The sequence below is a fragment of the Pezoporus flaviventris genome, unplaced genomic scaffold (assembly GCF_033815535.1).
Source record: "Pezoporus flaviventris isolate CSIRO_AGI_PZ_B2104156 unplaced genomic scaffold, CSIRO_AGI_Pfla_v1 ptg000007l, whole genome shotgun sequence".
Taxonomy (NCBI): Eukaryota; Metazoa; Chordata; class Aves; order Psittaciformes; family Psittacidae; genus Pezoporus; species Pezoporus flaviventris.
In genome coordinates, this window is record NW_026892555.1 from 54,209,657 (window position 1) to 54,236,372 (window position 26,716).

The 26,716-nt window shown below is 39.1% G+C and overlaps 1 protein-coding gene across 2 annotated transcripts in view; it reads left to right on the forward strand.

Annotated features, from left to right (window-relative positions):
- The window catches only part of LDLRAD4 (low density lipoprotein receptor class A domain containing 4), a 180,477-nt gene that overhangs the window by 25,203 nt on the left and 128,558 nt on the right, over positions 1-26,716 (forward strand). For both annotated transcript variants that reach the window (XM_061448869.1, XM_061448870.1), the window contains exon 2: positions 9,379-9,519. In XM_061448869.1, the coding sequence (XP_061304853.1) occupies positions 9,379-9,519 (141 nt within the window). The remainder of the gene's footprint in view (positions 1-9,378; positions 9,520-26,716) is intronic.

Below are 26,716 nucleotides of genomic sequence, written 5' to 3' on the forward strand. Positions count from 1 at the left end.
CTGTGTAGGCACTCTTTCTCTGAAAAACACAGTGTATTTGCAAAGTCGGATGCTGTTCAGGGGAGGGAAGCTGTTTGCTTTGGTTTTCTGTGCTGTAAAGTTTCCTCAGATACTGGATGGTGCATGGATAGACTCAGCACCATCCAGCATCGTGTTTATTGTATGATCATGTTCACAACCAGAAATGCACTGTCCTAAATGCACTGTTGCTTTTTAAATTATGCCATTTCAACAACAGAAAGGTTCATATGGTAAAGATTTCTTCAGGATGCCTGTGTCAGTGTTTTCTGCATAGTCTACTTTGTAAGCACTTTGGCCATGGAAATTATGAAATAATCTTCATTAACTAGCTGCTATACAGTCAAATATGTTGCTGATTCTTAAACAAAATTGCATCATTGTAGTGTGAAAGAATCTTTATTGAAACTGTTCTGCTTAGGTTGCTAAATGAGGCACTCTCAACCCATAAGATACTGTTTTTGCTGTGCATTCATATTTCTTCCCTCTCTGTCTGTCCTGTACACTGAATGTTGGGAGAACTCATGGACTAAAGAGGAGCATCTGGTGGTTGTAGTAATGGCTGTACTGGGTAGCACATATACCTGGAACTGAAATGAAAACCTTGTGTGAAAGTGTGGGAAGCAGAACTCACCTCCTTTCCCTACCACAGTTAATCAGCCTCTTCCCCCGCTGTCCCAGTATGCTTTGGGCTGTTGCTCTGGCAGTGGTATTGCTGAAGCCTCACAGTGTCTGCACCTTTTAGGTACTTTGGAGCATTGCCAGACACTCTCCTGACACAGACAATGGAAAAATGACTGCATTTTTTTTAACAGTTTTTATTTCCATAAAAGCAGAAGAGAATTTCCTGGGACAAAGAAAAGACATTTCTGTAGCCCAGGGGTGTTCTTCCTGCTCAGCATTAGAGACCTGCTGCATGAGTGAACATGGGAGGGGTCCTTCAAGGCTTTTATAGCGGAAAATGTTAGGCAAGCCAGATGACTACCAGTTCTTCTCTATGGAAATGCATAGAGATGGGAGTCTGTCTCCATTTGTAATGCAATACATATTTGGGAGGGAATGTTCATGGAAATTGACTGGAGGAGAAGGCAAAGGGTAGAAAAAATGGATTTTGTAATAGGAAAATATTTTTTTTTCATTTTAAAAAGCTTGAGCCATAAAATCCCAGACTTCTGGGAAAGATACTAAGGTGAATAAAATGTGTGACTCATTTTTTAGATAGAGCTGAATAAGGACTGAAGAATTAAATAACAATTGATATAGACAGTTCAAGTTTATAAAAGACATTGTACTTTATGATGCAAGCCACTGAAAGCCATTTATTTTTGGCTGTACTCTGTGTATTATTTTGCTTATATTTTTTGTGCTGTGAACACTGAGTCACCCTGACCTGATACATTTAAAATAATTGGACTTAAAAGGAAATTGCTTTTAAAGTACAAAATCTAACAGTGACAAGGCATTTACTACAGGAACATGCAAAGTTCTGCAGATGTGGCTTGGCGAACATATTAAAGGTGGTAAAAAACTTGTCATTACTCACATTACTGTACATTGTACAATTCAAATGCCATTGAGAAATGAAAATTCTCTTGTCCATTAAAATCTGGAGTTCATGTTACAGCGTAAGCACTGTAACTGTCCTGCATCTTAACACATAGTAAACAAATTAATTTCTCTTAGATTTTTTGCACAGGAAGATGTGAAGAAGAGAGAATACTGTCATCAGCATTAATTTGACATCTTCTGAGCAGCCTCCTGAAACATGGTTGTTCTGGGCTCAGCAGTAGCATTTTTCTCCTTCTTAGTAGCTGGTGCAGTGCTGTGTTTTTTGACTTTCAGCCTGGGAACAGTGCTGATAACACCGATGTTTTTAGTTGTTGCTCAGTAATGTTTCCTCTGACCAAGGACTTTCTGAGCCTCATGCTCTGCCAGGGAGGAGGGGAAGCTGGGAAGAAGCAGAGAGAGGACACCTGACCCAAACTAGCCAAAGAGGTATTCCATACCACAGCACGTCATGCCCACTATATAAACTGGGGGCAGTTACCTGGAAGGGTTAGATCACTGCTTGGGTCAGGCTGGATATTGGTCAGCGGGTGGCAAGCTGTATTCTCTTCCCTTGTTATTTCCCTTATCATTATCATTATTTGTGGTAGCAGTAGTGATTTGTGTTATACCTTAGTTACTGCACTGTTCTTATCTCAACCCATGGGAGTTACATTCTTTTGATTCTCCTCCCCATCTCTCTGGGAGCTGGGGGTGGGGGTGGGGAGAGAGAGGCTGTGTGGTTCTGAGTTACTGGCTGGGCTTAAACCATGGCAATGGTATACTCTTACCTGCATTGTACATTACTTGTATGGAAAGACAAGTTCTCTAATGTGTTCTCATTGCTTCAGTAACGTTACATTATGTCAGATGAGAATGGGGTTCCAGTACCTGCTAGAACTACTGAAAACAGTTCCTATCTTACAAGGTTACAGTCTAAAGTAATCTGACCTGATTTAATAATGCAACATAAAGGCAGCATATTTTTAGGACTGCAGTCAAAATTTAGCAATGCATCTGTGAAGTGACATGAATCTGTTTCTCTGGATACAAAGGTTGTGATGTTACCTAATAAAATGGTTTACTCTTGAGTTATTTGCTATGCAAACAATATTCCAAAGGAAAAAAAATACTCCAAGAAACTGCTACAGTAACATGATTTTTTATTTTATATTCTTCTACATATGCAGCATTCTACAAACCTGTAAGTGATACTGCTTGTGATTATTAAAGATTCCTTAAGATGAAAACCAACTAAGATAATTTAAAAATATTTACCATAATTCAGGAATTCTTTGAATTTTGATTAAGGAGAACTACACATTTAGAAAATCTCATTTGCACATGCCCTTTACTTCTCATCCACACTTGCCCATAATGACATTGTGCTTGACAAAAAATTACAAGGTACATATTTAATGCATTTTTAATCGTCTCCTCATGTAGTTCCACAACTGAAAATGAGAGTGTCATTAGCTGAGTCACCAATGTGCCTTCACATACTTGATTAGGAAAGCTCTGCTAGTACATACAGAAATGTCAGCAGGTGGTGGTGGCTCCCTATGGGGGAGTCACTGTCACCCTGGGTTGAGGTGATGGGGCTAAGATATGGCCCATGGGTGGGTCTGGCATGCCATAGCAGATCCCACGTTACCACTGCATTAAACTGGGAGAAACGAAAGGCCTTCTAAATAGCTCATGGAAACACATCCTTTGTAGGTCCTTCCCTCTGGTGTTCCTTGTCCGCTGCATGTGTTTGTGTCTGCCGTGGCACTGCAGAGTGCTTCTTTGTGTGGACTCTGATGGGTCAAAATCAAGACTGTGGCTCGGTTGAGTCACAGACAGAAACTAAGCTTATTGACAGGTCCCAAATAAAGGAGGTCTGAGTGTCTAGTGTAATTTTGTTCAGGCTGTTAATCAAGATAAGCTTAGGGAAATGTCCTAACCTCCTTAACTGGTGAACTGAATGGCAGATTTCACTACCTGTGCTTGAGAATATTGTGTAATACACACACTACTTGTGTGTAAGAATAAGCTTCCTTTAGCTAGTGGCATAAATAGTTAACTAGTTAAAGAACATAGCTTTAGGCTGTGCCTTAAGAAGATGAAAAGATAATTTCTGGATAAGTGAGCGAGCATGGGAGACTGCAAGAGGGTAGCAGCTTGGCAAATGAGACTGGTTTTGAACCAGTACCAATCTTCTTTCAGTCAGCCCAGTTTTATGGCTATTTCTCCCTTGGGCTGAGAAGATCTCTCAGTCTCCACACTGTGTGGCTCTGAGAAAAGACTCCTGTCCTGTGTGAGTCTGTGGGAAGTGAGGACAGGCCTTTGCCTGTGGTTTACAGTTCTGCTTCTTATCCTGCATAAGCTGATCTGCTTTCATTTTTTGCTGGTATTATGCTTGACATTCTTTTTGTGAAGCCTTTTTTTTTTTATTTTTTAAAGGTCTATTTATGCCTCTCTTCCCCTTATCAATGGAGGTTTATTAGATCACATGGCAGCTTGCCATCTTCCTCATTAACCAAGCGTTTTTGCAAATAAACATGTTCCTTGTGTACACATTGCCTTCTATTTATGATTTACTTCCCATTATAAAGCTACAATCTACAATATTAAAAATAATACACAGACAGATGTTTATCAGAGGTTGAACAGGGTTTTATTGTACTGACTCTGGTATTTGTGGTTTGTATTTCTTTAATCTCTAGTGAAGTGTGCTTCCTCCCACTCTCCCCAGTTTACTACTTCTGCCTCTTTTTACTCTTGCAGCAGGTGATGATGCCCCTTAAACATATTTTCTTTCAGGTTACAACATGAACAGGAGTATGAAGGAAGTATGACAACATACTTCAAATGGAGTATTTATGCAAGAAATTAGACATTAGGCCTTTATTCTAGAGATCTAGATACACCCAGAGGTAAAGAGATTTTCACCTTTTGCTTACCTGATGCCAGTAGGGTTTTTGATCACCCTCTGCTGGCTGTACTGCCAGGACTGCTTCCAGTTGGATGGACTTTGGAGAGTGCTTTTATGCTCCAGCTAAGTTCCAGGCATCGCTTAGGATTTCACATTTCAGCTGTGTTACAACAGTTTAGCTACAACAATTTGGGATCACTGGCTATGTATATAGTTTTTTACTTTTTATTCAAATGGATGGAATAGAAGTCTGCCCGTGGGTCAGATAATCATCTCAGACCCATTAAATAAGTAGCTGTGACATGCATCGTAACAGTGGCCTAAACCACCATATTTTTTCAATATGACATTTCGTTGCTTTTTTTCTCTCTTGGCCTGTGGTTGGACTTACATTACAAGAAGAAACAGCACTTAGCTATAATTAAAAATGCCCTACAGTAAGTGGGATGACAAAACAATGGGAATGCTGTTCATATGGATGAAGTCAAGTGTAAACGAAGTCTAAAAGAATTAAGTTGAATGCAAGGATAAAATTATCTTGTTGGGTAGGCACAGAAAGTGTAAAATGAGCCTACCCAATACAGCAGATACTGTATTTCACAACAACAAAAAAAAGATTTTTGTATCATGAGGCACATCCATCTTTTGCTGTTGCAGCTGAAACATAACCTTCAATTATTTGATACAGTCATATATTAATGGGTATATGTATGTAAAGAATTTCTACATACAAGCATCTACCTTGAACATGTGAGCAATATACTTATTTATACTACTTGCATGCAGTTTATAAAAACAGGAAATAATCATGATAGTATTCTTAGTATTTACTATTTTCAAGGTAGTCTGGATCTACCTGGAAGTATGTTTATTAAAACTTTATGTTGAAGAATTATGTTGAAGAGAAATTTTAAAATTAAGCTGAAGACATAATTCCGAACATAGTAAGACATGCTTATAAGAAGGGCTGGTTTTTTCAGCCTTCAGTAGCTGTCATCTTGCTTCAGGTTTAGCTCTAGTCAGAGCCTTGCTGGCCAACCTACTGATGTTTCACTAATTGCCACTTGAAAATGAAAGGGAAAACTGCCTAGCTTTGAAACATTATTCATGAAAGAAGGATCGTGCTGGCTTATTTTCAGAACGGGAGCTTTTCCCCCTCTTCTTGTCTAGACAGGCCAAGTACAAGACTGTACTGAAAAGGGCTCTCTGGTATGTCATTAGGCACATTGGTCTAATCTGGACTGGTCTGAATTTCCTGGTCGGAGTGTTTTGAGGTCACTCCTAGTATTTTGATGCAGACCTCTGCAGGTTTGTTTACTAATTTTCAGCTTGACAATACTCTTAATATTTGCTTTCTATTATCTCCACTAACCATCAACCTCATTTAGCTCCACCGTGCTTTACAAGGAAGGGTTCTCTTCTGGTTTTAGTAAAAGCACACACTCTTTAAATGCATTTACTATGTAAACTACTTTAAGGTACTGCATTTTTGTCTACAAGTTGCAAATACCTGATGCAAAGTATGTTCCATGTTCAGAAATATCTGTACTTTCATTGAACAATCTGTTAATTTGTCCTATTCCTACAATATATTTTTACTTTGAGTATTTCCTTCAGATTTCAACGAAACGTTATTATGCAGGCTAAAGTTTTGCACTTTTCTGTCCTCCATTAGATGCTAAATTTTGTTAGATTTAGAAGTTACTTTTGCACATGCATGTGTTGTGGTTTGATCCTGGCCAGCAGGTAGGCACCCACGCAGCTGCTTGCTCACGACCCCTTCCTGCCCCACAGGATGGGAAAGAATAGGAAGAATAGCAGCAGACAGTTCTAGTAAGTGAAGAAAAGAGGGGAAGAAACCAATTTGTGCAAAAGGAGTCACTACCTCCCACAAATAGACTTATGACCAACCAAGTCTCGAAGCAAGAGGAAGACAAACCCCCTGGCTTTTATTGCTGAGCATAATGTTACATGGCATGGAGGACCCCTATGGTCAGTTGTGGTTAGCTGTCCTGGCCGTGTCCCCTTCCCAGCCTCTTGCCCACCTCCTGTCTACTCCCTCAGAGCAGAAGGGTGAGAAAAAGAGGAAGCTTCAGTGATGTGCAGGCACTGCTCAGCAGTAGCCAAAACACTGGTGTGTTATCAACACTGTTTTGGTCACAAAGCCAAAATAGCACCATAAGAGCTGTTTAGAAGACTCCATCCCAGCCAGACAGCACAGGATGACTGCTTTCTTGGCAAATAGATTTTGCTGGAGATCACAAGGGAGGATGACTTTAATAACATGTTCAATTTTAAAATCAACATAGAATTCCTGTGGTATTGCGAACAATTTTCCAGTCAAGGCAGGCATATCAACAGGGAATGAGACATCTGGTGACTCTCTTTTTTAATACACCTTGACAATGGCAATGCTCATGTATCTGAAGGAAGGAGAAAGTAGCCATGACATTTTACATGGCAACTTGAGTCTGGTTTTGAATCCAAATTTTGATGTGTTGTGTTACCTAGGCAAAAAAAAAAAAAACCAACAAAAAACCCCAACCCCTTAAAGCACTAATTCTTTTCTCTAGTTAGTCCTCTTAAGGTAATGTTAATCAGAGCTCAGAACTTTGACTTTAATAGAGCTACTAAAAATCTAGTGCTTCATTTGGTCTTTTGTCTGAAGACAGTATAATCTGGTGGCAAACAGGAACCCAAAGTTCTTAGCTTTAATTGCTTTTTAGATGACAGCTTGCTTGAGCACTTTGTATCAGTCATGGAGGAAGTGTGGAAAGCTTTACATCAGGACTCAGCACAAAGACACAGGAAAGAAATAGTGTGGCCAAAGTAACATGTCAAATATTTTAACTTCAGGCAATAATGGTGTTTGATATTTGTCTTTCAAAGAGAAGCAGTATGTCCTTTACCATTCTAATTTCACCCTGTGTTATATTCCTCATTTAAGATAGCTGGAAAGTTTGAACCCCTCCAAGCCAACTTTTCTAATCTTCCAAGGCAGCTTTGTTCCTTTTTTGTTCCAGTTTCTTACTTCATGAAGTTGCAGAAGTGAGTTCTGAGGTGTTGTAATTACCAGATTGTTAATATTGAGATCAATCTTTTAACCTTGCTTTCCAAAAGTAACTGTTAATGACCTACTTAATTTCTTGGATTTCAAAGACTTACTCTGTTTGCTTATGATTTTTGTATTCTCTGTATTCAAACCAGAAAGCGTAAGCTCTTAAATGCTTCTTCAGTTCTTTGTTGTATCAGAGAAGGACAGGGTGACAAAGAAACAGGGAAAAATATTTTGTTTGTACAGTATTTTATTGTACAGTTTGAACAATTGAAAATACTAATGGGTTGGACTAAAAAAGCATCGATCTTGAGGACCTTATTTAGGCAAATGCTCACTGATTTTTGAGTGCAGTTTGACCAAGTGAAACAAAAAAGTAGATTTTTTTTTCCACAGGAAATATTTTTTTCCTTGCATAACATTTTATGGCTTTTATTTATATTCCTAAGTAGCATTTTATGTTACACACGTTGATGCATATATTTTTGCAGCAGCAGATTCTTGTTGGTATGTGTACCAAAATTTCATTAATACTCTCGATGAAAAGTGTTCAAAGTCCACAGATCACTTCTACCTACAAAGCAGATTTACTAAGAAAAGCAAATTATTTCATTCCCATTCCCAGTTTTATTTCTTCTTCACTATTAGTGCGCCTGTGTTACACATCAGATACTACATATGGGTAAATATCACACCCCAGTAACTGGCTTAAGGGCTTTTTAGAATTAGAGGTCCTGCCTAAGTGTAAGTGCTGTTAAAATTAAAGGAAAGTCTCTTGTTGATACAGTTGAAGGTGAAAAAATGCTATCTCTTTTCTTCAGATCATCTCTCTGAAGCAGAATCAGCCAGCCCAAACTGCAGCCTTAGGGAAGCCCGAGGTTCAGGGAATGGCGCTACTTTAATACACTACTTGTGAGTGTATCAGACTTTGCTTGTCTGCTTGTGAATGACAATTGCTAGAATTTGTCAACATGCTGGAAGTGTAATCATTAAATTACAATGTGTCTAGGTATGTCCTCTGTTCTAGATGTGTAGTGTATTTAACTTTGGAACAAGCCTAGTGAGAAAGCTTTTTATAATTGCACGTATATTTTTGTGAACATTTCTTAATTACATCTTAAATACTTACTAGAAAGTATACTTGGTCTCATAGGAATTGTTCTCATGATGGAACCATATTTAGGGGAAACTTATTTTTTTTTTGTAGTGAAAAAGAATAAAGTAAAAATACAGCATGCCTGCATATAGCATTTAGACACTTTAGAAGTTTACTGACTGTGTAAGGCAAAGTGGCATGTGGGAGTTCAATGTGCAGACACTGAGTGCTTGATTGTAATTAGTTGGGAGACTAGCAAATTGATTTGGGAAAGTAGTTAAGGAACAATTGTGTCTGGACAGAAATGTTCCTGGTTACAAACTATACTTGTGCCTTACAGCTGATGCTGTCTTATGTTGTGCAAGACTTTTTAATGTGGGACAATTATTATTCTTATTCATAGTGCTGTCTTGTTCTAAATATGCAAAGTGCCACACAAACATTGAACATCAAACTAGAAAAAAATACTGTCTCTTTTTAGGAAGAAGAAGTTGGATTTCCCCAAATGGCCGATCTGGTTTAGTAATGGATTGATTCCGGTGATCTGGAATGTGTCATGTATATATTTACATGTGCAATGCTACAAATACTATATTATGTATTTTGGTGTTAAGTGCCAGAGCCACAGCCACCGTGTTAGCATCTACTTGAAAGATATTACCTTTAATATCAGTCACCCTAGAGGTGAAGAAGGTAAGCATGAATTTCCTGACACATTTTTGTTTTGGTTTCTTTTTTGCCTTTCAGAGTGCAAATTCACCTGCGCCAGTGGTAAATGCTTGTATCTTGGTTCACTGATTTGTAACCAACAGAATGACTGTGGGGATAACAGTGATGAAGAGAACTGTCTGCTTGTAACAGAGCATCCACCTCCAGGCATCTTTAGCTGTAAGTACTGGCTCTTTGTGTGCATCCGTGTATGTATGTATGTCAAATATGTCTGTTTACCTCAGAAATCAGTCTGTTTGGAAACTTGGTCTGCAGTATGATACCTAGGGAGATGAGACAGTGGAAGTAAATGTTGTTCTTCTCTGAACCAGCATTTTTTTTAACACATTTTCTTTAGGTTTCTAAACCTGGAAAGTTGTAGTCATGCACAAGGAGCTTGTGCTGCAGACATTGAAGTTAAAATCATACGGATCATATGTGGTTTCTGAGAAAGAAAGCATAATACATAAATGATTAAATAATTTGTTTTCCAAGGTTCTAAAAAAATAATTTATGCTTTGTGTGACAGTCTTTATATACTATTAAGATCGTTAAGAGAGTTGTAATTTTTCCAGTCATAATTTCTATTAATCAAATATATTTTAGTAGTGCTGAGGTGAGCATCATTTAGTAGGTCACTGAGCTTTTGTAGGTATATATTTAAAAATAGCTTTAGTTGCTATTCTTTGGTGCATAAATACCTCACACAGGGTGTCAGAGCTTATCACCAGAACTGCTGTCTTAGTGCTTTGCCCTCAGTGATGTACGCCGAAATCAAAATTTGCTTTTTGTTTTTTATATGTTCTGCAATGATTTATTTTTGAACCACAGTTCAGCTTTCTGGATGGGGGAGAATTTTTCCAATAATGCTTCTGGTGTGCAAGTACCATAGAAGGGCTTTTACATTATTTAACACTTTCCAAATGGTTTGGTTTTGCAAATACTCACATCCTTGATCATGCTGTTTCACCTCTGGTTGTAACTATGGCTTAGGAATATCTGTGTTGTTATGTTATTAATAACAGGAATTATAAGCAGCATGTATCTGTTAAGTTTTGTAACAAATGTGCCATTAAGCAAGGTAGAATCACTGGAGTGGATACATCATAGAATATGAAGTCAGGTGTTGGGTATCTGCCTTTCTTCCTCTGCCCTCTAACCTCCAAATGTACATGTTTCTAAATGTTTTTAAATCTTTTCCTTTGAAGTACTTTGGTACCTCTGCAGTGATTTCAGAGGTTTTGAAGTAATAACGGCCTACATGTGCTTTTATGTTATTTCATTTTATTTTTTATTTGGTTTTTTTTTGAGAGAAACTCTTTCCAAAGCCCCAGGACTAGCCATAGGCTTTGGTGATGGGTCCAGATCAAAATGGCACGTGTATTTGCCCATGAACTTAAGCTGACTTTGGCTTTTGAGTTGTAGAAATGTTTTGCCATGTTATTGTGCATGTAAAACTTGTAAGCATACATTTAAAGTTCAGATAGATGATTGTTTTGGTTTTTTTTTCTGGGATACTGTACAACTCTTCAACCAAGCCAGCACAAATGTTTGTCCAAAGGAGCCATGAAAGCCACTGTGGTAGCAGATGGAGGGTAGGACTTTGATGACAAGCAGCAGTTGGGGCATTGCAGGTGGTGATGCTGCATGGCTGCAGTGCAAAAGTGGTACCCTCTGGGTTCCTCTGCAGGCTCCTAGGTGGAACTCCCAAAGCCACCTTCAGCTTGAGGTCTGAAAGGTGGGGGCCGGTGGTTTTTCAGCACTTCTCTGTGCTGGTGGCAGTAGTGCGGTAATCACAGCATCGTGTTCACAACTTGCGCCGGTCTTCTCTTCAAAAGGCCTTTGGACTGCAGAAATTGTTACTTGCTTGATCCAGGATCTACAAACTGCTGGTCTTCCCCTAAGTTGTTCCTCCCCGTCTTTACAGACATGAGGACTGTTACCACCCATGTGTCAGTTACCTTCTGGGAGGGTTTGAAAAGAAAAAAACAAACCCAACATCTTTCCATGATTTATGTTTCCTTAAATCTGTTGTATTTCATTTTCTCTGACTTCTAAAACGCAGCGTCCGATAGTCCTGCTATCGGACCTGCTGTATCCAGTGCTGAGTGAAGAGGAATAATTAGGTAAACAGTCTTATTAAGTCCTTCAATAGCTATATTTGCTGGGTTTGCAACAACATTGCAAACACCGAGTTTGTAGAGGGAGTACTTGATTTATTGCTAGGAGCATGCAGAAGTGTTTAACTTTTTACTCACTTTGTGGCAGGGAGAGCGAGTGGTTCATTATTTATTATGTTTGGGGATACTGATAGTGACTGTACTTGCTCATAGTGATAGGGACTCTGACAAGTGCTGGTAAATTAAGGGAATTATGTTTGAAATTAAAAAAAAAACAAACAACCACCCCAAACTTGGTGAAACAAGGAGAAAAAAGATCAAAGCCAGATAAAAAAATAATACAGCCATAAATACAGTATTTAAAACAACAGAGGATTAGTGATATTTATCATGTCCTGGTTATTAAACATGCTGCTACATGGTAGAAATCAGTGCCAGTTTGTAATAGGAAAGAGCATTTTTATGGACGTGGCAGTTGGTTGTGTTAGCTTATTCCAGCCTTGAAAAACTGTTTCTGGAATACTTGCTGAAGTCCCCAGGCCTTAGAGGGATGACATGTTGAATTAAGAAACTCATGCATGCTTTTGCTCAATGATTTTAATGGGGATCCCTACTGGGATCAGAGTACAGATCCCTACTGTACCAGAGTACACCACAGTGTATGCACTTGAAATGTCCCAGCTGACGAGGCTACCTTCCAGTACAGAAGTACATACATTCATTGGCTTCCAGTTAGTGACAAGACAGTAATACAGCTCAGTAAGAAGAAAACGATCACATTAAAAATAATCACTTGAGGAATTTTAAAATAGAAATTTCTTTCTGGTCAGTGTAACGTATCAGCTCTATTCTTGCATCTTCTTGCTTGTGCACAGTTGTTGAACAGGGAAGAAGCTGTTGAAAGGACCTATGTCTGTGTGCTGGTCTACATCCAAGCAGTGTGAGTGGTCTTTTTCTCCCTGGGACTGCCCTTGTCTTTACTAGAATTGCATTGGTGCTACTATGGTATGCCTTTGCATCTTCTATTTCTTCAAAGAATCCCTTTCTCGTATTGTATTCAAACCTTCTGTCCTCCTGTGGTGGAATCAATATTCATCTAAATTCACACTAATGCATACACTACCCCCAAACGATAAATAAATTTTCATATGGAAGTTCTGCTGTGGTTTATTTAAGCAATATGTGCCATGTTAGCAGTAGCCCATATTTCCAGGCTACTGAAGCATTTCTCATTTGTGTCCTTGCCAGCAGCCAGATCCAGAAATGTCTCATTGGAGTTTATCGTTTAGTTTAGTTAAATTGCATGAGCAGTGGTATAGAGAGATATTTTTTGTGGGCGACCTACTCCTGGATCTCGTTATTGTAGCAGACACTATCTAATTGTGTTAGAGGAGTTTAAATCTCCCAGATCTGGTGTTCCTCTCTCTTTGCTCTTCTTACCTGGCTCCAGTGCGAAGGCTATTAATTTGGTCTTTTAAATGTTGCTACTGAGCTCAATAAGATGTCTCACGTGTGCAAAGTTAAACAAAATGTGTATTTCTGCAGCCCTTTGGTTTTTCTATTTTCCTCTGCTGACTGGAAGGTAAGGTTTCCTTATGCTGCTGCATGGGCAATTTAGCACAGAGAAATTGGAGGCCAGCTGGAAAAAATCTTCACCAGCTCCAAGGTGTGTTAGAGTCTGATTTTAGACAACACTAGCTGCAATCCAGCAAGTTGGTTCATTTACGTTTGAACTTGTTAAGGTAACAGCTTGGTTTACATTGGGATTTTTAACATAGGTTTGGTGGTGTGTGTTAAAGCATACCTCCCCCTCCTTGGTGAGGACACTGGCACCTTACTGCAGGTTTCCCCACAGGTAGCCCTGTGCAAAGTAGCCTGTGTCAACTTCCCATAGGTCTACTTACTATAATTTTCATCAGCGATAAAGACTTATTGATTGAGATAATGGAGATGACTGTTCTTTTAACACTACTTGGAAGTTGAGGGTGTATTTAACAACACAAAGCCATGATAGCAAAAATGTGATGAAGAGCAGGATTTTACACCTTGCGGACTTTTAAACCTTGGCAGTAGCTTCCTGCTTCACGTGACCTGCAAAACTGGGACTGAAACAATGTGCCTGCTTCCAGCAGGACACAGTTCATTTGTTTGAGCATTTCCCTTTGTTTCACAACAAATAATCAGCCTGCCTTGTCCTGCTAAAAGTAAATCACTTCTTGAAATGGGAAGTGTAGTCTTCTTGTCTGCAGACAGCAGTATCCAAGTCATGTCTAATTGAAAAGGGTTACAATGGTGGAGATTTTAGTTCGTTAGTTGGTTAGTGGAAAACAGTACAGGTAGTTATCTCTGCTGTGATCTGTGTTCCTGGGCATATGAAACACAAATATTGACATACATGAGAATTTGAAGAAGAATAAAATAAGGAAGACCAAATCCTTCTTGTCATGCGAAAATTATGTCTACATCAAATTCAAGTTGTCAGCATTGATGGAGGTGATGTGTCATGGCTGTTTTGGCATAGAAGAGTTTGCTGTAGGAGTTCATTTTCCTGTGCAAGGTAAAAAAAAAAACCAAACAAATCAAATATATAGCTCTCTCTTTCACCACCCCCACCTACTTCTGTCAGCTCTGAGCCTTGTAGGGATCTGCAGGGGGCTGGAGAATGATTCTGTTTTAAAAACAAAAAGCTCAATCAAAGGAAAATATTTTGTTTAAAGAGACCTTTGGCATCCCCCTCTGACTGTGACACTGAATTTGCGCAGATAAAAACAACCGCTTAGATTTACATTTTGATTGTGCTGCTGCTTTCATGTGTGCTGGGCTGTCCCACTTCAGGTGAAATTTATCCATTTCTTTAAATATTTAGCAGTCTAGCGTTGATGTTAATGAAAGTCTGGCACTGCTATTTTGAGCACTGCAACAATGATAGTAATTTTCAGTGTCAGATTACTGCTTCTCAGAGGAAAAGGGAGATGGGAGGAGGGAAGAGAGGAAAAAAAAAAGGAAAAATTGTTTCGGGTCTAATAGAGTTTGTCATCAGCCTGGCTGTGCCAGACAGATGGATCATGAATACTGTCTAGACGCTCTCTGCCTGAGTGGAGCTGTGGTCTCTAAGGACAAGCAATGAGACGCCGGCTTAAGTGACTGGGGAAAGTCAGGACGTGCTCCCCTCTAATCAGATAGCGATCCGGCCTGATCCTGCCCTGTTGGCTGGAGGAGAGGCCCTGCTGGTGCTGGGAGCCGGTCAATACTGATCTCAGCTGAAACTTGGCTATTATGGGGCTTTAGGAGGGGGGAAGGAGAGGGATGGTGTTATGACGCTATTGATTTCAGCTCCATCTGCCCAGGGACTGCAGGGTGATTTAGCTGGGAGTATAGATCTGGGGAGGGGGTGGACTGGGAGAGCCATCACCTGGCCATAAAGCACACGCCTAAAACGACATAGTCACCTGTATTTATTGATTGGTTTAGTCACAGTATATGCTTGAAAATTCTTACTTGCTTACTTTTTCCTGGTTTGGCCCACTTGTTCAGAAGGATTTGTCTGTTCTCTCTACCTGGGGCTCCGTATGTCCCCAGCGATTAAGATGAGGTTACATGAGGCTGCCTCCAATTTGGAAAGGGAAATCTGTGTTAACCAGGTGAGATCTGTAGCCTAGGGCAGATCTTGGGCTATTTAGTGATCTCTCCTGCTGTTACTTGTCTTTTCTCTACCACTATGCACAGTTTACGATAAGAAAATAAAAATTTCTAATGTAGGTGATGAGCATTTTTGGACTGGTGGAGTTGCAACACAAACATAATTCAATACACATGCTCACTCATTTAAAAAGCAATAGGTTCTTCGGGTTTTGTATTAGAGAATAAGCTATAGCATGACAGCATTGTGGATTTGTGTTCTGCGTGTATGTAACTAAATACCAGATAGGTATTTTTGTTTAGAAAATACAATTGGTTTTCAGCCCATAGTGCAGTCTTGTTTCTTAAAGTGCTATAAGCAGGTCCTGTGCTTTGTTTTGAAATCATTTAATCTCTGCATGTTTTTGAAGCACATCATGGAACGTTAGCAATTAATATGAGCTTGAACATTTGGAAAAAGAAAAAAAAGCAAAGAAAAACATTAGGGTGAATTCTGTGTTTCTCTTTTGTATGTATTTTTAAAAATACTGTTTCCTGGTGTTTGATAAATGGAGTACAGTGCTGGTCCCATGAATTCTGTTAATGAAATGGCAGTGGAATTCAGTCATGCTAGAATTTGCCTGTTCTTCATCCAGAGCCTTACGGTATTAGCAATTTGGACAAGACAGACATACACATACATGGCCAATAACAACCATGAAATATGCTGGTACAGCATCAGGTATTTGCATCTGCTTACAAACAGGGCTGAATTCTGCTCCTGGTAAGGAATTCAGATTTCACAGAGTTTTCCAGATGAATATTAACCATATTTTTACAGTTAATGAGAAAATAAATAAAAGCTCACAGTGCCCAACAGATGAAAATGTGGGAATTTCAATAGCTCTCAAATGCTATATTATTCATTTGCAAAATATGTAAGTCAGTTGTATCACCCTTAATCAAGATCTAGAAACAACATTTGTTAGAACTGCTTGTGTTTGTTCTTCATACACATTTCATTCACCCTCTCTTTCATTCAATTCCTGTTAGCTTTTAGGAAACTTCATCTAAACATTACAGTTTAGTATGATTATGCCTGGTAATGCTTTTCTTTTTTCTGCTACTGATTTCTTACAGATGCAAAAGAGAATTTTAAGTGTTCAAAGTATACAGTGTATTAAAATTTTCCTTCAGAGACTGATTTTTATGTATCTGAGAGAATGCCTAAACCTCAGGCTGAAAATGTCAGAGCAGGCATGGTTTGACTTTCTATCTTACGGGTATGCTTGTCTCTGCAAGAGACAGGACCTCCTTGTGGACCGCTGTGAGGCAGGGAAATGGCCTCCCACAGACTCTGAGAGCACCCTTATTCAAACTGTTTTCTCTACCAGAAGTGCATGGTAGCAAAAATATTTCATAAATCCAGGCTTAAAACTAAAATACAAACCCCCACAGCACAGTATTGTGCCATGAGCACAATTCTCCCCCTGGAGAGAGGAGGAGAATAAACTGTGAGACAATTATTTCAAGGCGGTATTTCATGTACAACTAGTAGGTGCTCAAATACAACACCAGAAATTATATCGAGTGGAACTGAGCCACTTTTGTTGATTTTATTTTCAGTCCACAGTAGTAAGTGTTGTTCATTGATGTCCTTTCTCTACATTTTCCTTTGCAGGGGTCACCCTGTGTGGTGCACTAGGAGCTGCCAGGCTAAATCTCTGTAAATTTTAGATGCAGTTTTGAAATCCTCCTGTGTAATTTTTAAAGCCAGTGGTCTCCCTGTCATTCATTCAATTCACATTGGTTGTTGCTGGTAAATGCTCATTAGGAGCATTGCATTTGTGCTGTGTTTGCACTTGGTTAATACAAGCCTAGAGAAGCAGTCACACAAACTATTTCTTCTGTACAGTACTGGAAGCTGTTCAGTGCTTAGGTAGTACAAAGATTACTTATATTTTCATATGTTTTAAAGTGTTTCAGAGAAGGTACTTTGAGGCAGCTTTTAAAAGAGAATAAAAAAATAATTTTAAAAGTCACAAAAAAGGGACAGAGAGTCAAACTAGTTGACCTTCCTTCTCTAGAAATGATGCAGACTGTGATGTTTGATTGCTTTTCATTCTGCAGATGCGTATCTGGCCCTTTATCTCCACAAACTCTTCATCTCCCTGATGAAATGATTTTTCATAACTCAGGCTCATCTTCTTCTGTTTTAAAGTAACAGCTGAGGTGAAGGTGAATTGGGAGTTTGCTTGTATGTTCTGGTATGAAGAAATGCACACTGAAAATTTTCTGTTTGAAGTTTGTATGTAGCTTAACATACAGCATCATGTCCCTGCTGAAAGAAATCCACGCTTTTCAGTATCTCTGTGGTCTATACTGTGTGTGAAATCGTGTCTTTCTACATCGTGTACTGGTGACCAAAGCATGTTGCTTTGGCCGTTAGTGTGCAGATACTTTTCTCAGACTGGGAAGTCTGAGAAACTTGATCTTCTCCACAGTTTTGCAAGTGCTTGAAACCGATGTAAGCCTGTGTTGCCCTTTGTGGTTGCTCCCTTACTTGTCCCTGTGCAAATGTGCCATCACACAGGAAAATGGAGACCTGCTCTGCTTCTGATGAACTCTGAGAAACTACCACCTTGTTTTGGCCAGTGTCATGTCTTTGATTCTGTTCTCAGCTCAACTGCGCAAACTCTTGTGCCAGTGCAGTGCAGAGGGCAACTACGTTCAGTGGTGATTTATCTTTGACTGGTTTGAGGTTTCTATGAAACAATAGTGTTATTAAATGCCTTAGTTGTTGACTCACTAAAGCATATGCTTAAAAACCTTTCCCTGACTAAGGGAGTTTGGGAATGAAAAGCTAATTGTTGCTTCCCTCCTTCTCCTACATTTTGAAAATCCCATCATTTCTTACTTTTTGTTGCAGAGAAATAAAGCAGAAGAATGAAGCATCAGAAGGGGTCTCTTGTGACTGTTCAGGGGCTTGGGTGCATTTGGAATGAACCCATGCTAGTAGAATGTAATGTAACATTTCAATAACAAAGTCCAGTTTGGCTTAAGACTTGGTGCTTTATTAGAATAATGTTAGCTAGTTAAATGAGTTCATAGGAAAACAGCTGTCCTGGGTCAGATCAAAGGCCCAGCTAACCCAATATTGAATCTGGCACTGGCCTGTTGCAGATGCTAAGTGAAAGAGTATAAGCAAATTAGATAAATAGTTGTGCTTTTCCCAGTAAACCTGGTTCCTTGGTGGAACACTGCACTACTCTGCGTGAGGAGCAGAGGATTTCCGTCCTCCTGAGAGAATTTGGCATTTAGAAAGGGTGGTAACTGAAGTAAAGAGAAAATGCCTCATTTCAGAAGTGTAAGAATGAGAAAAGATCCATCAGCCCTTCGCTAACCAGTAGATGTGTGGGCACATTGATTTCTTCTATATTCAGCACATACTTTTCATGTTAAGGCACTTTGAAGGTAGGACACAAGCTTGGAAGTGCTGAATTCATATCAACCCGAAAGACTTATTTGCCTGGGTCTTTTCACTTATTTTGTGAGAAACAGATATTTTTAATTTCTCTAAGCTTACTGGTTTTTGTGTGGTGATGGGGATTTTTGGTCATGATTTGTGGACTGTGTGGTGGGTTTATACTAAATAATAAGTTCATCTTGTGATGAAAGCCGGCTTAAATTTGGCTTGGATGTTTAAAAAGTGCATGCACAAATCCTGCTGCATGCAGTCACCTGTGACTGTGTAGCACACAGGCATCACATACTGTGGGAGTAGGTGTATGTATCTTAACAGCAGCCTTGCACTCATTTTTGGTTTATTTGCATGCATGTTGTATGGAAATGTAAGGAGTGAATAGAGACTGGTTAGCGTTAAGAAAAATATCAGCAGTGTAGAAAGATCTGTGCCTCAGCTCATATGAAAACATAAACTGGGATTTCTGTCTTTGTTTTAAAATATCCACTCTTTCAATTAAAGGCTTGGGGTTAAAATCAAAGCTAACATATTTTTCACGTTCAATTTAGACCATAAATGAGATAGTTGAACAACTGTTTATATTAAGCCACTGTTAGGAGCTAAAGGAAAGCAGATCAGGAGAGTGAGTTGTTAAATTAATTGCATTTTGTATGTGATAGATGACTTTTCTCTAACTTAACAACACAGTCTTAAGAGTCTAGAGATGCATGTAGCACAGTGTTAGTCCAACCATACATGATAAGATCGCAGCTCTACTTATCTTTGCAGCAGTATTGCTGCACTGGTAGCTTCCTCTTTCCTTCTCAGATTTCCCCTTCTTCTTCCCTTCTGTTTCAGTATTGCTGTGTAATAATTTCATTAAAGTAAAACAGATTAAAGACCTGGGGGGTGTAGAGATAATAATGACACACTATGTGAATACTGAGTCTGGCACCTAGTAGCACCTTGATAGAAATAGAAAGCTGTGATCACAGTATTAAATATGCTAACAAGCTGAAGGAGCTAATGGGCTTAATTTTTACAGTGCAGATGTTCATCCAGCACTTGGGCTGAATGCAGTAACAAAAGTGGGGGTTTGATGGTGAAATTATTGTGTTCTTGGCAGCACAGTCCTCTGAAACAGTCTTCCTTTCTTTGCTATCTTACCAAGATTTAGAATGTTCTTTTTTGTGGTCTAAGATAACAAACGTAAGCATGTGTAAACAGATCGGTGTGACTAAGGCTGGTTGGGCTAGAGTTGTCTGTATTCAAACAGAGGGTTCTGTGAGAATAGGGATCGGTGTCTCGGATAGTTCATGCTCTACATCTATGAAATTTCAGATAGTTTTATTGTTGTTGGTTTCAAAAGCTAGCTCATCTGGCCAGAATAAACCATCTGTTTTGAGAAACTGTAGAGCCACGGTAGCATGCTCCATCCCTGGCAGTGTTCAAGGCCAGGTTGGACAAAGCCTTGAGTGGCATGGTTTAGTGTGAGGTGTCCCTGCCCATGGCAGAGGGGTTGGAACTAGATGATTTTAAGGTCCTTTGCAACCCTAACTATTCTATGATTCTATGATACAAGGGTCATCACCATGTGTTTTCCAGAGGAGAGTCAGTAGTCCTCTGGAGAACAGTTAACAGTGGTCTGTAATTCCACTCCGGTAACTCAGCCTGGCCACTCATCTCATGGTGTTTCACATATTCACTCCCTTCATGTTCAGTGCTTTGCAGCAAATGCCAAGAGCGATATTGTCATCTTGCAGAATCTTTCAGCTGTTCCAATCGGAAATGATCTTGACTTCTTCCTAGCAGATTCATGTATTCCTAAAGAAATTACCATTCGTTATCAGGAATCACTATGTTCCAAATCTTCTCTTTTTCCTCCCTGACAAAGGTACTGGCTTGTTTGTTTTAATTATCAGGATGAAAGGTGCATATGGCTTTTGTTTGTAATAAGCTGCAGCTCTCACTGTGAATACCTGTCACTTTTGATAGGCTATTACAATGTAGATGATCAGTCAAAATGGCCTTGAGTATTTGGTGCTGGCAGTACTCCTCCAGCAAATACATTTACTGTGCTATGTAACACAGGTTTCAAACTATGTCCCCTTTTGACAACCTGGTTAGATAATGTAGGAGAAAAATAATTTCCACTGATGCTAGAAGACTAAAGGACTAAAATGATATGAGGAATGGAAGACTTAGTGATCAGTGAATAGGTTTCGCCAAAAATTCCAAGTTTGCTTGGCACCACTGCCACAGGCTTTCTGTGCAGTCCTGATGAAATCATTATTGTGTTTTTTTTTTCCCTAATTTGTTTATTTATAAAATGGAGATAATGATGTTCATTTACTTTGCAGAAGTAATAAAAGAAGATAAAATTTTTATGTGGTTGAAAGACATGCAAAGAGATGTTAAGCTGTAATAACCTTGGAAAATGGGTATTATACTGGACAAAATAACAATGATAACCTGACAGAATTAAAAAAAAATAATTAGAAAGTATGTGCTTTATGTTTTACATACTGTCCAATTTTAATAAATTTATCTTTAATTTTTTGCTTCTATGTCAACATCTAAGAGCAAGGAAATGGTTTCTTAGCAGGTACATAAAAAGTCAATTTGTGTTAAAATGTAACTAGAGACAGAAGGAGTGGGTTTCATCAGTCATCTGTAAATCCACAATGGGAGAAGAATGTCTTAAAAAATGGTAACTGTTATGTAGTGTAATGATATTTGTTTGTGTTTTAGTGAGGTATGAAGAGGAATATCAGAAGGATTTAATCAAATGAGGTCAGCAGTCAACAGAACAATGGATGAAATTCAATCTTGATTAATGCAAAGTAATTCATATGGAGGGCAGAGTATGTGCTACAGTTTACTGGATCCTAACTAATTGTGTAATTTAAGGAAAAGGTTCAAAGCATCACTATGAAGGGCTGAATGAAGACCTTAGAGAATTCAGTTGCGGTCAGATAAAATAGTTTGAGTCAATAAAAATAGGATGTGAAATGTTATGGTGCTGTTACATAAATCAACATTTCACCTTTATCTAGAATGCTGAGTTCGTGTGTAGCTGCAGCACAGAAAACATGCTGCAGAGCTAGAAAGCACAGGAAAACAACAGAAAGAAATTCTGAACAGACTTTGATATGAGTAGAGACCAAAATAGTTTGTAATTGTTTACTTTTAACTATAGGTAGAGCGGGGAAATAAAATGGTACACAGAACTATGGTGTTGAACAGAAGGTGGGTCAGGAGCTTAGGCTGTATCATAAGATTTGAAGATCACCCAGTGCAATTCAAAGCTGATACAATTTTTTTCATACATCCTGTCTTTCGGTTGTATACCCCATTACTGTACAGTGTTGTTGAGGCAAGAATTTAGCTATATTTAAAGACAGGAAACCTCTGAACACTGAGTCCACTTGTGTGTGATCTATCCAGAGAGAAGTTAGGAAATGTAGAAGGCTGAGGTTTAAGTCATTAAACTTATTTCTAGCTGTAGATCAGGTCGAGAGCTTGAGAGGACACTTTGTCAGGTTTTTTGAGAACTGAACATCCTCATGCAGGAGGGCAGTGCGTAGGTTACCCTGTGTGGTGTGAAACTGACGTCCATAGTAAATAGCTTGGAATACTGTTTGAGTGCAGCTATGTGCAGTTTTCTTAAGTAACTGCTGATATTGCATGTGGCAGATTTCCATCATAAAGCAGAATCTGGACTGTCTTCTGTATCTGTTTTTCATAGAAGGTGGTTAACTAGTGAGGCTGGCACATCGAGTTGCTCTGCAAGTGGAAACTGCGGTATCTCTGCCAGCCTGTGCTGGTTTACCTATTGCATACCAAGCTGTAGCCCTGGGAAGGGTGATGAGCACATACCCAGCACAGTGGTGTTGCGCTGATGGGAAATGTGTACTAGGAATTGCAGAGGAAGCCAGTTTAGGCAAGCAAGGTTTAGAATTAAATGTGTTGCAATATGGATTGGTATTTGATCCTTTGAAGCTTCCTACAGTCCTTCTGTCCATTAGTCTCGTGTAGTTAATAAACCAGACTTTCAGAAATGTCTACTCATTAAACATAATGTACTGAACTCCATACATCAATGTTCAAGAGTAGTGGATGATATTTGTAGATCTTCTCTTCTTGCAGGAGGTGATAACAGTTTCTTTGCTTATTGCAACACAAGCTATCCATTAATAAGGACTTTCAGAGAGAAGTGTGTGTAGGCTGTGAACATTCAGAGTGATGCAGAGAGGTGGGAAACAGATGTGTGGTCATACGTGCACCAGCCAGCTATTACTCAGGTACCATCCATCTGTTAATTAGTGGCTGGAATGTTGAATAACATTGGTGTATGTGTGATTGCTTGAGTGCAGTCCCACATCTGCTTTTCACACTTGTCTTAATCTCTACATGGCACCATAAGTAACACGCTTCAATTATGATTGTTGTGAAAGCGAGGTATCTAGAACTTCTTGTTACAACAGATTAATTTCTTGGTGTATATTACTGTAATTGTAGGGCCATCAACTTCTTGTACCCTTGAAGGGACAGCATTGGGATAACACTGGAGAGGAAACCTGGCTCATCCTTTTGCTTCCTATCATGCTGATGAACACAGCGTGTGCCATCTCAACTTCAAACTACCCCCTTGATGATTCTCACTGCACCTCTTTCAGTGAAGAGTTACGAAACAGCAGCCAATTTCTGAACTGCCATAGCTGGGGAAAAAACATGATAATATTACCTGCATGACGAATAGCTTCTTAGCAAAACTCTTGCAATTTATCTAAAGTTCATAGAAGGATTTCAATACAAACTATTAGCATTTCCAATTGCTATATGTCCTAAAAATACATGCATGCATACACATGTATATATATTCTAAATCAGTCTGTCTTCCTTTGTGAAGTCCAGATCCGTGATACATTTCAGCCCTGCCCATCATTATAGGAACAGGCAGTAACAGACAGTAAAATTAGTGTTGCCACACTGGGGTTATAAATTGGCTGCTACTCTATACTGCACTGTATTCCAGGTAAAAGACACATCTGTAGATCAGAAAGAGTGACTCCAAATTTGCTGCCAGAACATAAACTCAGAGATGATTTTTCCCTGATCCAGTTTCTGAATTTGTAAAATGTTTCTCACGCTTTTCCTCCTTTTTTTTCCATATGAAAAAGCTGGTGAATTAGAAGAGCACTTTTCATCTTCCAGGTAACTGGGGAAATAATCCCTTTTTCCCCTCTCTGTTTCTCCCCCTCATTATCTTCCCTCCCCACAGAATGCTAAAACATTGTTTTTCTTCCCACAGTTGAAAGGTGTGTTTTGCAGAATACAGATGAGATATTTGTTGGCTAGGAAAAAGTAAAGTGAATCAAGAGACATGTCTTTCAAGTACAAATGGGGCTTTAGAGATCTCTGTTGGAAAGCCTAGTTTCTATGTGAACACAATTGTTTCTCCATGTTGCTTGGAACACTTCTGTTACACATTTGGCCATTCCGTTATGAATTCTATAAAGACATCATTTGTCAAGCTAATAACTGTGTACAGAAATGTTTATGCGTAGTAAAAAATGGATTTCAGAGGTCCTTAAATTGCACCCACAAACATTTGCAGTACTCTGCAATATACTGACCTGGATTCGATAATAATAATTGATAGCAAGAATAATAAACAGGATTCTTTTCTCCATTCTGCAGGGCTGAACTTAGCTGCTTGTTTGAACCATGTCAGTTAGATTTTTATTTTTTTAATATATATTTCTAATTTGTGGCCTCTCTAGTGAGGAAACTGCAGTGTTATTTCACCATCAAGACCTTGCTTTCAGAGTGTGTTTTTCATGATACTGATAGTGTCTGATTTACAGAGAGCAACAATAGACTTTATAGCATATTTTACCTAGGTGGATAAATTGTTAGCTTTGGAAATGGTTGTTTGATTGGGTTTTTTAGCTAAATAGAAGATTTACCTTATAAAACTACAGACTGCCTAGGCTCCTGATAGAAATTCTTCTGTTTAATTATGTCATGTATAAGCCATATTGAAAAGATATGATTGTCCCTGATTTCAACAGCAGTTTAGTCGTGTAAGTAGGACCTAGACACACAAATGTGTTCTATATGTGACCACAGTAACCATTTAAGCTAAGGATTTAAGTAGACAGAATGTAATTATCCCCATTGCAAGACTAATACACAAGGGAAAAATGCCACAGGATTTTGTAATAGTGACAAGTGGTCAAGACATTACATTTATGCTTTGCTAGTTTTACCAGCTGTGTCTCATCCCATTATTCATACACAGAGACAGACACACACCTCTCTTCTAATTAATTGTAGCTGTCGACCAGTGGGGGGAAAAAACAACTCCAGAGGTGATTTTCTGAGAAAATATGATTTCAGAATGGGGCCACCAGCCGCCACAAATCTGCAGATGTGAAACAGCTTCTTGAGGTTTAAAAATCTGTGTTCATCACATAAATCTGAAAAAGAAATGCACTTACTGGGATTTTCTTAGTGATCTGCTTATCTCTTTAAAAAAAGAAAAAGAACAGAAAAATACTTCAGGTTTTCTGCCTCATGTTGTACATGAAGCTGCATCTAGGCATGTTTCATAGTGATAAAATATTACTATGGGGGAAACAAGGCAATGGCACAGGCACCGTGTGTTGGAAATTGGTTTTAAGTGTTACTTACAAGTGGACAGGTACAGGTGATGATCCCACATAACTTGCATTCCTACACTGTTAATCTTAAAAAAACCCCTTACATTCCACATGGCATAATATTTCCACACCAACTATATATCACTTTGCAGTTAGGTACAGTGCTGTGAGGGAGAACTTGTTGACAATAAACACTGTGAAATTTAACTATGATGAGAACATCTACAAATGCTTAAGTGATGGAAGATGGTAGCATAGTTTTTGTTTGGGTTTTTTTCCATTCTTTGGTAGAAGGCTTGGGTAAAAAACGGTCTTTTAAGGGTACATGGATACAAACAGGAGTGAGCATCTAATCCTTTCAGTTGTAGGGGGTTTTTCTTTTCCATGTTTCTTGGCCTCCTGAAGGCATTGGACCTGGTCTCTGAATTCTGCCACTGGCCTATGAATCTTGTCAATATGTTTTTAAACAGGAATCAAAGCAACATCTAACTTCATAGCCTACATTTGATTCTTCTGCAGCCTGTTCACTGAGCCTGCTAGCCCTGGGCATATTGAAGTTTGGCATGCATAAAGGATGTTGTATCTCATGGACCTGAAGCCCTCACCTTGTAACTGCAGTTTTACACAGTATTTCAACTGCTTATAGGAGTAATGATATTCTGACAGAGTTTGTCATTTGTTACATTACGTGTTTATAGTGTACATTGCCTGGAGGTGGTCCCTTTGGCTGACCTTGAAAGACCTGGAACTTCCACAGTATACTACGCTGACATAGAAAGCGGTTACAAACATTAGAAAAAAGCAGCTGGGCCTTTTAGGTGTGTCCATGAAGGATGGAGAAACCGGGACAATACTAGTCTGAGAGCAAAGAGATTGAGTGAGATTTGGTAGAGAGACTGGTAGATGGATAACTTGTGGTAGGGAGAGCAAGGCTGCCTGGCAAGTCACTCGGTGGGAAGAAAGCGGGAGGTGTGGCAGGTTGTGGGAAGAAAAAGTTGCTGGATTTCCCAAAGACATTGCCCTGCCTTGTGTAGCTATCTCCATCTGAAACTCACTGCATGCGCACATCTTTCCAGCTGCCCTTCCTGCTGGTTGTCTTGGAGTCAGTTTATTAGAAGTCCTTGGGATCTTTGGTTCCCACTATTTCTGCAGGAATGGTTTAGGTAAAACCTGACAGTCAGCTGAGGGTTCATGGTGCTGAATTTGCAATCAGCCACTCTGCATGTGCATGTTAATCATGAGGATGTCACTCCAGGTGGAGTACCGCAGGTCCTCATTTCTTCAGATACAGGGTATTTAGAGCACCTGATTGTACTTGTGTTTTCATGGAGAAAGCAAGCACTAATCTATGATTTTGAAAACCACTTAAAGCAATTGGGAAATTAAGTGGTACAGGATTAGGGTCCTAATTGCTCATACATTGTGTCTTAGCTCAGGTTAGTGGTGAAAATAGACCTCATTCTTTCTTACATGGTATCATTCCTTTCACCCCTAAATTAGGTGCTGAT